Source organism: Notamacropus eugenii, chromosome 7 (assembly GCF_028372415.1).
Source record: "Notamacropus eugenii isolate mMacEug1 chromosome 7, mMacEug1.pri_v2, whole genome shotgun sequence".
Classification (NCBI taxonomy): domain Eukaryota; kingdom Metazoa; phylum Chordata; class Mammalia; order Diprotodontia; family Macropodidae; genus Notamacropus; species Notamacropus eugenii.
The window spans coordinates 103,316,972-103,332,731 of record NC_092878.1 but is presented as its reverse complement, the minus strand read 5'-3'; the positions used below and the strand labels follow the sequence as shown (position 1 = coordinate 103,332,731).

Genomic DNA, 15,760 nt, shown 5'->3' with positions numbered 1-15,760 from the left:
TGATTCTATTTTACCGCTCATTTATACCTGAACAAGTTTTCATTAAGCACACTAACACTTGTTTGGAATGTTCTAATCCAAAGAGTCAGGCTGCAGTGTTTTATCTTAGTGTGCTGAGTTACATTTGGAGACAACTCAGCTGCCTCATTTGTTATAATACTTGTATATTTTATGACATATATCATACAGATATATGTATAGAAACTTGAAAGACCATAATTTTCCCAAGAGACATTATTTTGTCTGTATTATTGGCATGTGTTTGCCAATTGGTAGTAACACTTCAATAGTAGAAGTGAAGTTTCAGGACTGGGCATGTGAACAGGTTTATTCTCGACTACAGTGATGCTGGTGTACTTCGAGAAGGCCTCTTACATGATGTCAGTAGGAGCTTATCAAGCAAGTGCTTGACATCCAAGATTTCCTGGCTACATGAACTGTGCATCATGCCTTCATAGGTATGGAAGCTTACATTAGATGGATTTACCAAGGTTCTTAGCTTTTCAACAGTGAGAGAGCCAAACAGAAGGGAAACCAAAGGGTCACAGTCTCCATGACACTGGAGAATAGAAATATCTTTATGAACACCACTGATGGGAACCTGTGGAAATGAAGATCAAAGTGGAAGCCGACAGCTGAGGGCTATAAGCCCAGCCAATTTCTGCTGTGAGGTAAGAGCAGTATACAAAGACAAAGCTCCTCCATGAGAAAATCCTCCCAAAACAGTCCTAGGAGATGGAATTCCAAGCTTCACTTCTTGTTCTGTTAAAGCTTTAATATTTTCTGCAGCTTGTTTCATTTCATGCTCATCCTCTTGTGAGTCAGGAGAGAGTCCAATGCCATCAACCCAAGAAGGCGTAGCCATGCTCACGCTTAGGGTAACAGGCCTAACTGGTGCGAGTGGACAAATACATGTGATGTGTGAACTTCTGATGCCTGCAAAAGCTTCTGCCCATTCATGCCCGCTATCTCCTAATCCATGAAGAAAAACACCCGCGGCGCTGGCCCTCCTGGCTGCGGGTACTATAGCGAGGAGCGGCGCCGACATGTTGTTACAGCACGTACCCCAGGCTCCAGCGACAACCCGCTTCGGAACCAGAAGGGAGCAAGGGAGGACGGCCTGGTGACAGAGGGCATTCGAGCATCGTTTCCCCGACGCTCCCTCGACCAGGCGTGGTCGCCCAGGCTCGAGAGCGGGTGGCGCCGGGGGCGGCGGCCATAACAAATAATTTTTCAGCTCTGTACTTCTACTGATGTGTACCATGATATGAACAGCACGAGAAACATTAGCTGACAATGGCACTTCTTCAAGAAGGAGAAATGGGGGAGATACAAACTGAGCTGATCACCACCAGTGTCCCACAATGAACTAAGTGACTTGGTCAGCATGAGGAAAAAGATGATCATTTTCTGTAGTCCTCTGACTCAGTAGTTCTCAAAGAAATCGAATTCAGATACCCTTTCAGTGATTCTGAGTCAAAACAATTTTCATAATAATATACAGATAGTATTTGCCTCTTAAAGTACTCATCCCACAATGTTACCTCGTGGTTGAAGTGACACAGTTTCTGAAGGGTCATAAGCCCAGTTCTTCTTAGATCCATGACATTATTTTTGGCCCTCAGAGCCCGTTAGCGGTTCCGAATGTATTAAAACAATGACCAACATCAACATGAAAATGTCAAAGTAAAAATCACAAAAATAGTTTTAATAGCATTAATGCTATATGTTCCCATCCCCCTACTTAGCACAACATATGTGATGCACTTTTGCAAGCTGCTAATGCCATGTAAATGCTAGCTATTATTGATTATCATAATGCCATATGCTATTCCTGAATACTTTCCCTGATTTCCTTGTTCCTCAGTTGGTAATGACCTTCTCCCTCCCCACCCCCAAATTCCTTGTTTGGTATATTCATATTACTAGATCAGAGGTTCTCAAACACATTTGATCTACCACCCCTTTTTAAAAAAATTATCCTGTGCCCCCTTAGAAATCTATTTTCTTTAACTCTGGAATGGTTTTTTCCCCTTGAAATTTGTATCATTTCAAAAAAAAATTGAAATGATGCATCTTAAATTTAATAATTTATTGCCAATTTGTGGGTTTTATTCTTCATTGAAATTTTGATAGCACAATGTTGCATCATGTAACCATATGGTATCATACTGTAAACAAGTCCTTACATGCATATATTCCTGCAGACACATGCTGGACTTTCTGACAATGCACAACATGCTTACTTGCCAACACTTGTTTGTAAAGACCTGTCTGTGAACTTGACCCCTGATGGGTTATAACTTACATTTTGTGCATTTATTGGGAAAATAATGTAATCACTATGACTTTAACTCTGTTACACAACAGATGAAACCTGGTCAAATGGTTGTTCAGAATTTTCTTCTCTTCTCTTCTTTCTTTATGCTTCCACTGCTCCCTTATTTTTATTCAACACCCCCCAATTGCACCTGAGGCTACTACCAACCCCCAATCATTCCAGCAGCCTCTGGTGGTGGTATCACCCACTTGGGGAACCTCTGCTACAGGTGTCCTTAACTGAACTAAACTTTGTATTTCCCTCACTGTCTGGCCTGGCACTTTGCTCTGATTTGAATTTCTTCCTGAGGATTACATTCTTTCCATTGTAATTCCACACAGCACTAATACCATGAATATATCTAGAGGATATAAAAGGTATAATATGAGTGATCCTCACTCATATGTACAGGAAGCATTGTATATATCTGTATCTCATTTTGAGATTTTACATTCTTCAGTTAGTTATGACTGGTAAACCTTGCTTGGTGAGGCATCTTCAAAACTGCTTTTGCCAGTAACCATTTAATTTTTAAAAATAACTATCAATATGACTTCAAAGGAGGGTACAGTTTTAACTGAAATGTCTTTAATAACTGATCATTCAGAGCAGATACAGAAATGTTAAAGCAGAAATAACCTTTTAACCATCTGCCTTATTTCTGTTTATTAATTCTTCTGATATATGATATAATTTTTTAAAAGAGCAAATGTTTCTAATGGGAGACTTTTCCCTCAAGCCTTCATGATGAGATCTCTCTTCCTAAATAAATGCATATTGACTTCAGCAGGAAAGGAAGTCATCATTCCTTTAGATAATATATAGATGAGGTAATGGCAGTTTGTTACTCATCAATACTCTTCTATCTAGGGTGCTGATTACTCTATGGGAAAATGCTGGTAAGATCACGTAAAGGATATTTGTGTACTTTTCTGTGAGAGTCTATATTTGAGAATGGATAGGTTGTAAGTCCATTGTATTTACCACTCACCTTTATCAAAAGAGAAAAAAAAAATGTGGCATTTGAAGAAAAATTCTTAGAGCTGCTTGTTGCTTAAAACTATAATTAGCAGATAAGGGGTTTTGGGGGAGGACCTGGGATGTAAGTGATAAAGGGATCTTCTGGGGAAGAAGACCCCTCTACTGATGCAGGTGGCACCTCCCACTTTGTTGTCCAGGGCAGTGAGAAGTTAAGGGTCCCTAAAAAAAGTCCAGGGTCCTACTGCCAGTGTGTTCATTACAACTGCAATCTCTTTACATCAAGTAGTGCTAATGTTGCTTAAAACAGAGGATCCTTGGTGGGAAAGCTCTTCAGGTTCTTAACTCATAGCTGCCTTTCTATGAGGGAAGGCAGTGAGATGAATTTTATTTTTCACAGGAATTTTCTTACGATTTCTGCACTACAACTTTTTTCTTTCTGGAAAGATATTTTGAAGATATCCTTCAATTCACCAACAGTGCTGAGTCCCTTTCCCATTCTTCCACAAACAATTTGATTATTTGGAAAAAAAAAACAAACAAACTATAATTTTGCATTACCTTTATGCTAGACAAAGTGTTGGTTTCCTAAATGATTACGATCTTTAGTTTTGTGAAACATAAGATGATTTGTTGGCGCCTGGGGAAAATAAGGGACATAAATGAGTAATCAGATGTTTTTATGAGTACTTTTGATTAACTTTTCTGTTTTCTTTTGTGTATTCTAGTCAGTAATAGAAGCACCATGGCAAATACTGAAATCACAGTCGATTCAAAATCCATCCAAAGTGCAGGACTGTAAGTATTTCCATAAAAATTCTAGATCTTCTTGAAAAGAACTTCATAACTAGCATTAAACATAATAAAACAAGTGATGCCAATGTGACCTATTAAATTGACAGAGAAAGTCACCATACTACCTCCAGTTGGCTAGGCTCTGTCCTTGGTGTCCTGGCTATCTCTTCACTCTTTTCCTTGATGGCTCTATTTCCATATCTTCAGTTCACCATGAAAATGATTCTGAAATTGACAACTCCAGCCTATCTCTTCCCAGTGGTTCTAGTCTGTGTTTTTCCAGCTGTCTGCTGGGTATCTCTCTAACACCTCAAATTGTACAAAATTAAATTCCTCTTCTAGTCTGAGAAAATAGACGCTAAGTCTATGAACCTAAGTAAGTAACTTACTTCTCTGGGCCTCAGTTTGTCTTTCTATAAAACAAGGGAGCCTCACTCAGTGACCTGTAAGGTTTTATCCAACTCTAAATCTATAACTAGTTTTTAAGTGGCATGGTGCTTTCATTCCTACTAATACAGAAGATACTGAATAAAGGTAACCTTTTTGATGATCCAGCATTTTTGCACATCAAATACTCTATCCAAATTCTAACACAAGTCAAGTCAACAAGTGTTTATTGAGTCCTTACTATGAGCCAGGCACTTTATAAATGCTGGCGTCACAAAGAAAGACAAAAAAAAATAGTTCCTATTGTGCAGGACTTTAGAGTCGAATGACAGAGATACTAGATGGCAGCTATGTAATGTACAAACAAGATATATAGAGAATGAAGGAGAGGTTATCCCAGAGAGACAGCTCTAGCTTTAAGGGGGAATCTGAAAAAGTATCTTAGTGAAGGTGGAATTTTACCTGAGGCTTGAATGAAGCTGGGGAAGCAAGGAGGTCAAGGTAAGGAGGGAAAGAATTCTAAGCATGGGGGACAGCCAGTGAAAATGCAGTTAGCCAGAGAGGCTTAATGGCCCAGGCCTACAGTCTGTGCTACTGGGAGGCTGGGGCTCATGGTTCTTTGGATTTCAAAAATTCTGAACTGAAATAGGGCTAAATCAGATGCCTGTACTAAGTCTGTCCCCAGCATGGAGAGTCCCTGGGAATACTGTATGCCTAAGGAGGAGTGAACCAGCTCAGCTGGGCAATGGAGCAGCTCAGAGCTTCAGCCAGGGGCCCTTCCAGCCTCAGTCTAAAGGTAACACAGCTGAGAGATGAGAGGGTCTTGTGTGAAGAACAGCTAGGAGGCCTGTGTTGATGGGTTATAGAGTATGTATAGGGAGGTAAGGGGCAAGAAGACTGGAAAGGTGAGAAGGGACCAGTTTAGGAAGGCTCTGAAAGGCAAATGGAAGATTTTCTATTTGATTCTAGAGGTAATAGTAAACTACTAAAGTTTGTTGGGGGAGAGGGGCCAGACCTGTATTTCAGGAAGCTTGCTTTGACAGCTGAGTGGAAGATGGACAGGAATGGGGAGAGACTTAAGGCCAGAAGATCAAGCAGCAGGCTATTTCAATAACACAGGTATGAGGTGATGTGAGGGCATGTACCAGATTGGTAGCACTGTCAGAGGAGAGGAGGGGACTTATATGTGAGATGTGACAAAGGCAGAAGAAGAGGTGAGGGCTGAGTTTTGGACATGTTGAGTTTACAGTGTCATCCAGTTTGAGATGTTCAGGAGGCAGTTAAAGATCAGGACTGATCAGGGGGGAGCTGGATATATGGGTCTGGAAATCACTTTGAAATCATGGGAGCTTATGAGATCACCAAATAAAGTAGTTTAGAGGGAGAAGAGAAGAGGGCCCATGACACAGTACTGGGGGATTCTCAGTTCCTTTGTAAATGGAAGTGGGTGAAGATTCAGCCAAAGGGGTATCAGACAAGTAGAAGGTGAACCAGGAGAGAGAGAGAGAGAGAGAGAGAGAGAGAGAGAGAGAGAGAGAGAGAGAGAGAGAGAGAGAGAGAGAGAGAGAGAGAGAGAGAGACAGAGAGACAGAGACAGAGAGAGACAGAGAAGAGAGAGACAGAGACAGAGAAAGAGAACACTGCACTGAAAATCTGACAGTGTAGAAGAAGGATACAGATTTTAAGAAGATCATTAGAATGAGCAATTAAGAGATTGTTAATAGGTTAGAGAAATTGCATTTAGTGGGATATCAGAGAGTTCAGAAGAGAGTGAGAGGAAGGGAAGTGGAGGCAGAGATCTTAGACTGCCTTCTGCAGGGCAGAAGTTTAGCCATGAATGGGAGGAGCTCTGTAGACTGATGACAAGCAGGGATGATCAAGGGAAGAGTGTTTTTGAAGATGGGGAATACATAGATGTTATTTTCAGGTAGCAGGCAAGCAGCCAGGAGAGATAGGGAGAGAATGGAGATTAGTGAGAGTGTCTTGACCTCGGATGCTAGTGAGATACTGAACACTGGATATTCCCATACTGCTATACTTCTCTTCTTGGGTCCATGATTTTTTCTCTAATTGTTATATCTTTCCTAGCTTGGCATGAGGTCTTGAAGGGCCCTCTTTGGAATCAAATGCATGGATTTTAATATTTGTGATGACCTCATCTAATCTATCTGTGTAAAACTCTCATTTTCTTAATTGTGTGCTAGTTTTGGTATATTCTGTTGTATATAAAACAAATTTTTCCACATTACTGAGTTGTTGTATTTGTAATACTTCTTCCATGATTTAGCACCAGCCAAATTAATTCACCTTAATAACTGACCTAAATAAAACTCTTTACTGGAAACTTATTCTTATCTGCACATTTTCTAGGTTTTCTGTTGATTTTATGAGCAATTTTTTCAAGACTTCACCAGATTTATCTGAATGAATCAGCTGATTCTTCTTGAATGTTTAATTGACAAATTAAATCCAATTGATTAAAATTTTCCTAAAACTGCACAAAATGTTTTTGATTGATTATGAAAAAACCAATATCAAAAGTAACTTGTGGCTATAGAACATATTATTTCATTTCCAAACAGAAAGATCTTCCATCGTACCAAGTCAGCAGACAGCTATAAAATGGATTATCCAGAAATGGGGTTATGTGTAATAATCAATAATGAAAATTTTAACTCAAACATTGGTATGTATCATAATGTTTTGTTATTTTCCCCACATTCTATGATCAAGAGTTGCTTGGTTATGCAGTAGAGAATGGATAGTAGCACTAATACTAGTGGCTAAATGAGAAACCAGATCATTTCTTCAAGAGATTTTACTGGCAAAATTTAAGTTCCTTGCAGCCTTTACTTAGAAGGATCAAAGGGTCATAGATAGAATTGGAAGGGAGGTCAATCATCATCTAGTTCTACTATTTCCTTTGCAGAAACTGACCTTTAATATAGTAAAACACACTATTAAGCAATAGTTTTGTAGGTGAATAAGGTTATAGATTCATCTGGATTTCTCTTTCGGTGGTGGTCACCAAACAGTATCATTTCATTATTTAACCACAATTTACAAAATGGCTGAGACTAGACACATATGACCTTTTATTTCAAAGGAACCTTACTGACTGTCTGATCCAGCTCCTTTGCTCTGCAGAGGTGGAAACTGAGGCACAGAGAGGCCTAGCCAAGGTTACCCAACTAGTGAACAGCAGAAATGGGTCTCAGTGTTCTGACTCCACCACCAAGGTGTTATTCTCCCAGGGTCTCAGATTAAGATCAACATATTATTGCTGCTAAAAAATAGCTAGCAGTGAAAATATCAGCAGGAGCATAGCACACTAAATGATACAGAAAACAAAGTTATGTGGTTTAGAACAATAGCTAGTATTTCTATTAAAAAAATTTGGGCACCTTCTCTATCCCTAGCTCTGACCCGGGTATTAGGCATGGGTAATGCAAAGCAAACACATTAGCTTGTCCTTAACAAAAAGGAGTTTTTATTATTTTTGGGAAATAATCAGAGAACATTAGATTTAATATGGTTAGGAGTCAAAATGTTGTGTCAGCTAAACTATTTTAACTGCTAAGTAGTTATAGCATTTTTCTAGTGGAGAATAATGAGAACTTTTATTAAGATGATCCAACTAGAGCTTGATTTTGTATTCAGAAGAGCAGATTATGAATTGTTTTCACCTTTGACCTGATCTCTTGATTTCTTTCTTTTTTTTTTTTAAAATTAGATATATGTTTTTCAGGTAACAAAAATTTATCTTCTGTCCTTCTTCCCTTCCCTCCTGGAAAAGAAAGAATAAAAACCACACTTATAGTACATACTCAAGAAGAACAAAATTCTGCATTGACCTTTTCCAAAAAATTAATGTCCCAATCTGCAGCCTGAGTCTGTGTCCTCTATGAGGAAGTGACTAGCATGTGTCATCGTGAGTCTTCTGGAATTTTGCTTGGTCATTATTTTGGTCACAGTTCTTAAGTCTTTCAAATGTGTTTGTCTTCACAGTATTGTGGCTGACTTCCCACGTTTCCCTGAAACTGTCCCCTTCATCATTTCTTACAGCCCAGTCACAATATCCCATTATATTCATGGACTTTAATTTGTTCAGGCTTTCCCTAATTGAGAGACAGCCCTTAGTTTCCAGTTCTATGAAACTCATGAAAAGAGCTGATAAATATATTTTTGTGCACATGACCCCCTTCCCTCTTTCTTTGATCTCTTTGGTGTATACACCTAGTAGTGAAGTGAGTCTATACTCACTGGACCAAAGAATATGTACGATTTAGAAACTTTTGCAGTCTAGTTCCAAATTGCTTTCCACATTGGCTGGAAATCCCAAACTTCCACGTTGGAGCTGGTTCACAACTACTCTAACAATACCCATTTTCCCACAGGTGTGGGAATCGTCATTTTTGTCAACTTTGCCAATCCGAAGAGTATGGGATGAAACTTTAATGTTGTTTTCATTTGCATTTTTCTAGTTATTAATAATTTGGAGCATTTTCTCATATGGCCAACTTGAATTTCTTCCTGTGAAAACTGACAGTCTTATTCTTTAGCCATCTGTCAATTAGACAACAGCTTTAAAGCCTTGTTGCAAAACTGATGAGCACTGAGGCAGGAGTCAGGAAGATCTGAGTTCAGATTCAGCTTCAGACACTTACTAGGTTTGTGACCCTAGACAAGTGACTTAACCTCTGTCTGCCTCGGTTTCTTGAACTGTAAAATGGGTGATAGTAATATCATCTTCCTCCCAGGGTTACTGCAAGGATCCAATGAGATAATATTTGTAAAATGCTTAGCAAAGTGCTCAGCATATTGTAGGTATTTAATAAATACTAGCTATTATTATCAGCAACAGCACCTTTGGTCACTTACCTTCAAACAACAGTTTATTTTGAAACTGCAACTAAACATTCTCTTTCTTTTCAGACATGCCAACTCGTTCTGGTACAGATGTAGATGCCGCAAACCTCAGGGAAACATTTGAGAGCTTGAAATATGAAGTCAGGGAAACAAAAGATGTGACATGTGAAGGAATGAAGCAAATAATGAAAAATGGTAAAAACTTATAGAATGACTGCAAGTTTGTGCTCATGATTAGACATATCCCAAAGGAAGAAAGGGTGAGATTTTGCAAAGTTATACATGAATTTACATTCCAACTTTGTGGAATGCTTGAAATACACCTCACTTTCTAAAAAGCAAAAACTGAACCAGAGGACCTCTTAAGGTCCCAATCTAATCCTCTTTCATTTTATTGTTCTCGTAGAATTGATTCTGAAGTGATGTGTTTTGTTTTTAATATATTCCAAGTTTCTGAAGAAGATCACAGTCAAAGGAGCAGTTTTGTTTGCGTGATTCTAAGTCATGGTGAAGAAAAAGCCATCTATGGGACGGATGGATGTGTTGAACTGAAAGAACTAACATATTTCTTTAAAGGGGATAAATGTAGAAGTCTAACAGGAAAACCAAAGCTTTTTATTATTCAGGTAAAACATTGTTTGGGGATTGTTTGCTCAGTTTGTAGATTTTGCAAAAGTCCTTTAGGTTTGTCATTCTCAACGAGATTTTAATTTGGAAACTTATTTGAAACCTCCTCTAAACAAAGAATGGTAGAAATAAAAGTGAAATTCAGTTGTTAGTTTACTGATTTCCATTTATCTCTGTCTTTCCTGTCAACAATAAATCCAGAAGATCCTGAATTGTCTGATTTTTAAGACAATTGAGTGGCACATCATAGATACATGTTAAATACTGATACAATGTACATAGGCGTATCAGTGTATAGAACGTAAACTAAGGTCTGAACACATCTGGAATATTGTATTTATTTCTGGGTGCCATGTTTTTGGAAGGATCCTAAAAAGCTATAGCACATTGAGAGCAGTGTGGTCAGGCTGATGTGGGGACTTAAATCTACATAGTGTGTGTTTCTGTGTGTATTCTTAAAGTGGAGGGGATGAGAATGACACAGATAAGATAGCTGTCTGCAGGTATTTGGGGGGGATGTCATCTACAAAGGTTAGACCTATTATACTTGGCCCTAATGGACAGAACCTGGGATAGTGAGTAGCAGTTTCAGAGGGGCAGATAATTACGTCAGTATAAGGAGTGTGTGTGTATGTGTGTTCATGTGTGCGTGTGTGCATGTGTGTGTGCATGTCCAAGTCCAAGAGTGTCCTGGGCTGCCTTGGGAGAGATCTTCAAGTAGAGGTTGAATGATTAATTATTACGAGAAATGTAATAGAAGAGAGTCCTGATCAGATGTAGGTTAGGTTAGGTGACATGAAGTCACCTTTATTCTCTGAGATTGTGTGATTCTAAGCTAATAACATACTCACTTCTATTCCTAAAATAATAAATTATTTCTGATTGTTCAAAAATTCTTCTAAAAAACTAAGATAAATTGATATTTTTGTCCACTGACAAAAACTGGTATTTATGATTTTCTTTCATGTGTAAAATAGAACGGGAGCGTCTGGCCTGGGAACCAGGAGCCCTGAGATCAAGTGCTGCCTAATTCAGACTAGCTTTTCGTCCCTGGGCACATCAAATACACTTCACAGGGTTCTAGGCCACTCTCAAAGACTGAAGTGTTAACCTGCATTGGTAGAGAGAGTTTCCTTACCTGGAAGTTCCCTGTTATCAATGAAATCAGAGGTCCAGTCCCAATCTTATAGAAATACTCAAATGTACTTTGACCACAGTATGAAGTTACTTTCTCATAACTGTGTTTTATAGTTAATATAGTTCAAGTAACAGGACATAGGATTTAGTTGTAGATGTCTTTCCCTCTTAAAAATCACAAAGGGGTAAATGGTCTAGTACATGTCAGACCAAGTCAGGAGTAGAGTTTTCTGAAAAACTTGGGCATTGATTCTGGAAGGCAACAAATAGAAAAAAATACTGACTTGAAAACTCAAAACCTGACCATGTGTTTTTATGAAATCAGATTTTTTTTTGCCAAGTTATAAATGGATAAAAATTTTTCTCCCTTGAAGTCCTTGAAACTGAATGAACAACTGGGAAAGATAGCAGATGGTAGAGGCCCAATCCCATGTGACCATACTTTGGGCTGTCCTGTTCTCTATAGAGAGAGCTAAAAACAAAAAATGAAGCCAGTCATTTCTGACCTAGAATTTAAAGCCCGGGAAACATTCTAATGATTTTCAAAATCTTAAAAATTCACTCTTAATTTTTCTTTAAGTTTATTTTATTTTTATTTATTTATTTATTTTTTATTTTAACCAGGCATGTAGAGGCACAGAAGCGGATTGTAGTGTTGAGACAGACAGTGGCCCTGTTGCTGATGTTGCTGATGAGGATGTAATGTGGCAGAAAATACCTGTTGAGGCAGACTTCTTATATGCATATTCTACAGCCCCAGGTAAGAAAGACTTGTGCAAAATTGGAATCTATTAAATATTGCAAATAATTTATCACTATGAGACTGATTTTTTGTGTATATTAACACTTATAGGAAGAGTTATACCTCAACTGCTTAGACACTAGTATTACAAAGGCTGTTGTCATTATTTTAATTCCAGTGGGATCCAGTTAATTTGTTGTGTCCAGTAATCACAGACCATATGTATGATTGACCCCTGACCTCAGCTCTTACAAATAAATCACATTCATCACTATGACTTTAATGCTAAAATGAATACAGTAACATAGTATAACAACCATGGTGCTTGGGGATCAGAAGCCCCAAGTTAAAATTCTAACTGCCATACAAGAGCTCAGTTATCATAGAAAAGGCATCCAACCTCTCTCTGCCTCAGCCTTTGTAAAATGGGGGTAATCATACTTGGTAGTACTCTAGATCACATATTCACATTAATAATCTACACTTAGATGGTGCTTTAGCTTGTGCAGAGCATTTTCTTCCTAATAACCCTCTGCAGAAGATAGGGCAAGTTGTGTAGTCCTCATTTTACAGATGAGGAAACTGAGGTTTTTTCAGGTTTAGTCCTTTGTCACCCTGCTCACTCACCTAGCTGCCCTCTGAGGCAGGAATTGAACCCAATTCTGACAGCTTTATTTGTCCATTATTTTGCCTCTCAACAGAGAGAGTGCATGGACACCTGGTCAAGGGCTACACAAAGAGCTGGTGGTCATTATCATTGTGTCATTATCAGCAGTGTGTCTGACAGAACACATGAATTATTATTAAATTGATGGAATCAAATTATGCAGTAATCCAGCTCTTAGAATGGGAAAAAGTGGGGTCAGTTGGAAAGGGAAAGAGGTATTGCTTCTGTCTTTGGCTTGTTCACTAGATCTCCATTGGAAATGACATTTAGCAAGTAGAAGTCTGAGTGAGTCAGATCAACAAGCTTATTAAGGACTTGCTATGTGCCAGGCACTGTGCTAAAGCTCTAGAGAAGGAGAGGGAGTGGGAGGACCCAAGATGAAATGGATTACGTACAGTGGCGGTCCTCCTTGAATTTCTTCACCACAAGAGGAGGTGCTATGGGGAAGGGAAGGCAGTACACAGCAGTTTTTCTTCCAATCCATCAATATCACTGTCCCAAGGCAGAAAGAGGGTTTTTTCCTTGTGTGGCCAGTGAAGCCTGCTGGAATCCATACTTGTTTTTTGGATAGTTTTCTCAGTAACTTCATATAATGAAGTGTGGAATCAGCTTCAATAATTGTGACTCTTGAAGCTTTGTGGGTTTTGTGCTTTTTTGTAGGCTACTGCTCTTGGAGAAATAAAAGGAATGGTTCGTGGTTTATCCAGTCACTTTGTGCAGTGTTCAAACAGTATGCTCACAAGCTTGAGATTATGCAAATCCTTACAAGAGTCAATAGGAAGGTTGCCACAGAATTTGAATCTTTCTCCTCAGATGTTGACTTAAATGCAAAGAAGCAGGTGCCATGTATTATGTCCATGCTTACTAAGGAACTATATTTTTCCCCCTAAGAAAATCCATGCGTTTTAGTTTATGTGCCAAGTTGGTGAATGATAGGTCTGAGGGTGCATTTCCTTGGTAATATAAATTGCATACCTTGAGCCTAATACAGTATGGCAGTGGGTAGGGTTTGGTGGTTTGAAGTGGAAGCTAATTAGAGGTTAATATACTGATTTTGCAAAGAAAAACATGGATAATGGCATTTGTTATAAGAAGAAATTATTGTATCTTCAAAACTTTAAAAATAATTAGAAATTTAGGGAACAGAACTCTTCTTAGTGATATAAGATCATGAATTTTGGAGAGATTATGGAAGAATTAACATTTTTATAGTATATTTTTACATAATTATGAAAGGTAGCATGGCATAATGGGTAAAAGGATGGCTGTGGAGTCAGGAAGGCCTGGACTGCAGCACTCTCTGAGGTATGTTTTACCAGTTAAGTCACTGCACCTCTCAATGCCCCTGGGAATGAAGACTGTAAATTTTAGACTATCTTAAGATCGGCATAAGTGGAATAAATTTCCTTTCTGGAGTTCCTTCCAAGGACAGGTAAACTCCACCATAGTGACTCAGATTTTTTTAAACTGAATTTATAAGTACGACTTCAGTTTTTGTCAAATGACAAATAATACATGATGATACTTTCTGGACCTCTGCCAGAATCATGGTATTGCTGGAGAGTAGCAATGGCAGTCTTTTATTTGCAAAATTCATATTTGGAAATAAACAGGTGAAATTTTCTTAGCATACATATTAAAATTCTATTCCTAGTTTCTGAACACACAAGGGACATGGGTTTTTATCTATCAAATATAGGAGTTTTTATCTATCAAATAAAACTCATTTGAATACTAAATTTAGCAACCAAAATTCTATTTGGGAAAAATGTGGGCAAATTCAGGTTTTATCTATGAGCCATACTTAATCATCAAGGGCAAACAGGATTCATTCTCAAGCCACGATGTTGAAATGCAGCTTGTTCATCAGATGGGTGCTTGTCCCCACACTAATCCGATGGGCTGGTTTTCAGCCAGTAGAAAGGCATCTAATGACCTGCTGTGTGAAAAACTGAAAAGTGTCTGAATCTAAGCAACACGTATTAAAGAAGAATACAACTTGAAGCAACATTATACATATAGAATTTGAAAAACAGCTAGTAGTTTGATCAGCAGCAGCTTGGCACACAACCATCAGTGAGGGGTTATTATGCTTCTTTAAGTGGAGGCAACATGGACTTCATGGGAAGGAGGCATAGAGAAGTACAGACTAGATCTTCAGGCCAGTGAATGAATAGAAAGAATGGTTCTGGTCACAGCTCCTTCAGATCATTAATCTTTATAGACAAAGAACAAATTAAATAGACACAAGGCCAAAGTTTTCCAAAGATGACTGAGGACCTATCCAAACATATCTCTGCATGTTAAATTATTTTCAGAGACATTTATTATCAAATGAAAACAATAGCAAAATTTCACTGCTCTCTAGAACCTTTAGTGGATTTACTGAACATAGACCCTAAAACAGAATCCTAGGTCAGGAGCTTAAGCGTGAGGCCACATAGTCCAACTCCCCTATTTTATAGAGGAGAAAACTGAGGTTCAGAGAGATTGAACTGTTTGTCTAAGATCACACAGGTAAAGAGCCTGGGAATGAGGCCTCTTGCCCCAGAACTTTGTTGTCTCTTTTACAGATGAGAAAACTGAAACCAAATCTAGTCAACTAACTAGCCTAAGGACACATAGATGGTTAAGGACGGAACTGAGACTAGAATCCAGGTTTCTTAGTTTCTACTTAAGTCATCAACAATATTTTGGTCCAGTGATTTTCATTGTACTTGAGGGAAGAAGATCAAACTTATAAGAGGCGATATTAATTTCCTTTTTATTAGTGCATAAATGATGTTTCTAATTTGCGTAACTTAAATGCAGCATATAATTGTAATGCTACTTGATAATGTTTGTGTGATCACTTCTACAATAAAAATATGTTATTTTGAGTAATTTTACTTCTAAAAATAAATTTCTATCAAATTCACTAATTTCTCCCCTTCTTGTTTTTGGACATTTTTGAAATGAAACTCTTATTTATCTCACAGCAAACTTTTAATAGGTGTGTCATAATCCACTGAATAGATTCTTGATACTGTGTTCTGGCCCCAGATAGATAGATAGATAGAAAGATAAAAACATTTATTCAGCAGTTACTATGTTCCAGGCACTGTAGCAAGTGCTGGGATACAATTTCAAACAAAAAGACGGTAACTACTCTCAAGGAATTTACATTCTAATGGGAGAATGCATAAAGCAGGAGGTGGGAAAGTGGCTCACAAGATGGCAAGAAGTGGAAAAAGATATG

The 15,760-nt window shown here is 38.2% G+C and overlaps 1 protein-coding gene and 1 pseudogene across 1 annotated transcript; one reads left to right on the top strand and one right to left on the bottom strand.

Annotated features, from left to right (window-relative positions):
* Positions 1-337: 337 nt before the first annotated feature.
* Positions 338-1,048, bottom strand: LOC140514723 (acyl-protein thioesterase 1 pseudogene; annotated as a pseudogene).
* Positions 1,049-3,495: 2,447 nt separating this feature from the next.
* LOC140513166 (caspase-3-like) lies at positions 3,496-15,439 on the top strand. Its single transcript, XM_072622559.1, has 6 exons — positions 3,496-4,096; positions 7,063-7,166; positions 9,416-9,544; positions 9,800-9,975; positions 11,738-11,873; positions 13,183-15,439. Exons 1-6 carry the CDS (start codon positions 4,044-4,046, stop codon positions 13,410-13,412), a joined length of 828 nt encoding a protein of 275 aa, XP_072478660.1. The 5' UTR covers positions 3,496-4,043; the 3' UTR covers positions 13,413-15,439.
* The last annotated feature ends 321 nt before the right edge of the window (positions 15,440-15,760 follow it).

What these genes read in the sequence shown, in the direction of transcription:
- LOC140513166 (XM_072622559.1), top strand. Translation starts at nt 4,044, where the DNA reads ATGGCAAATACTGAAATCACAGTCGATTCAAAATCCATCCAAAGTGCA. An exon ending in AAATTTTAACTCAAACATTG is followed by an intron (nt 7,167 to 9,415) that starts GTATGTATCATA and finishes CTTTCTTTTCAG; the next exon opens with ACATGCCAACTCGTTCTGGT. An exon ending in TGCATATTCTACAGCCCCAG is followed by an intron (nt 11,874 to 13,182) that starts GTAAGAAAGACT and finishes GCTTTTTTGTAG; the next exon opens with GCTACTGCTCTTGGAGAAAT.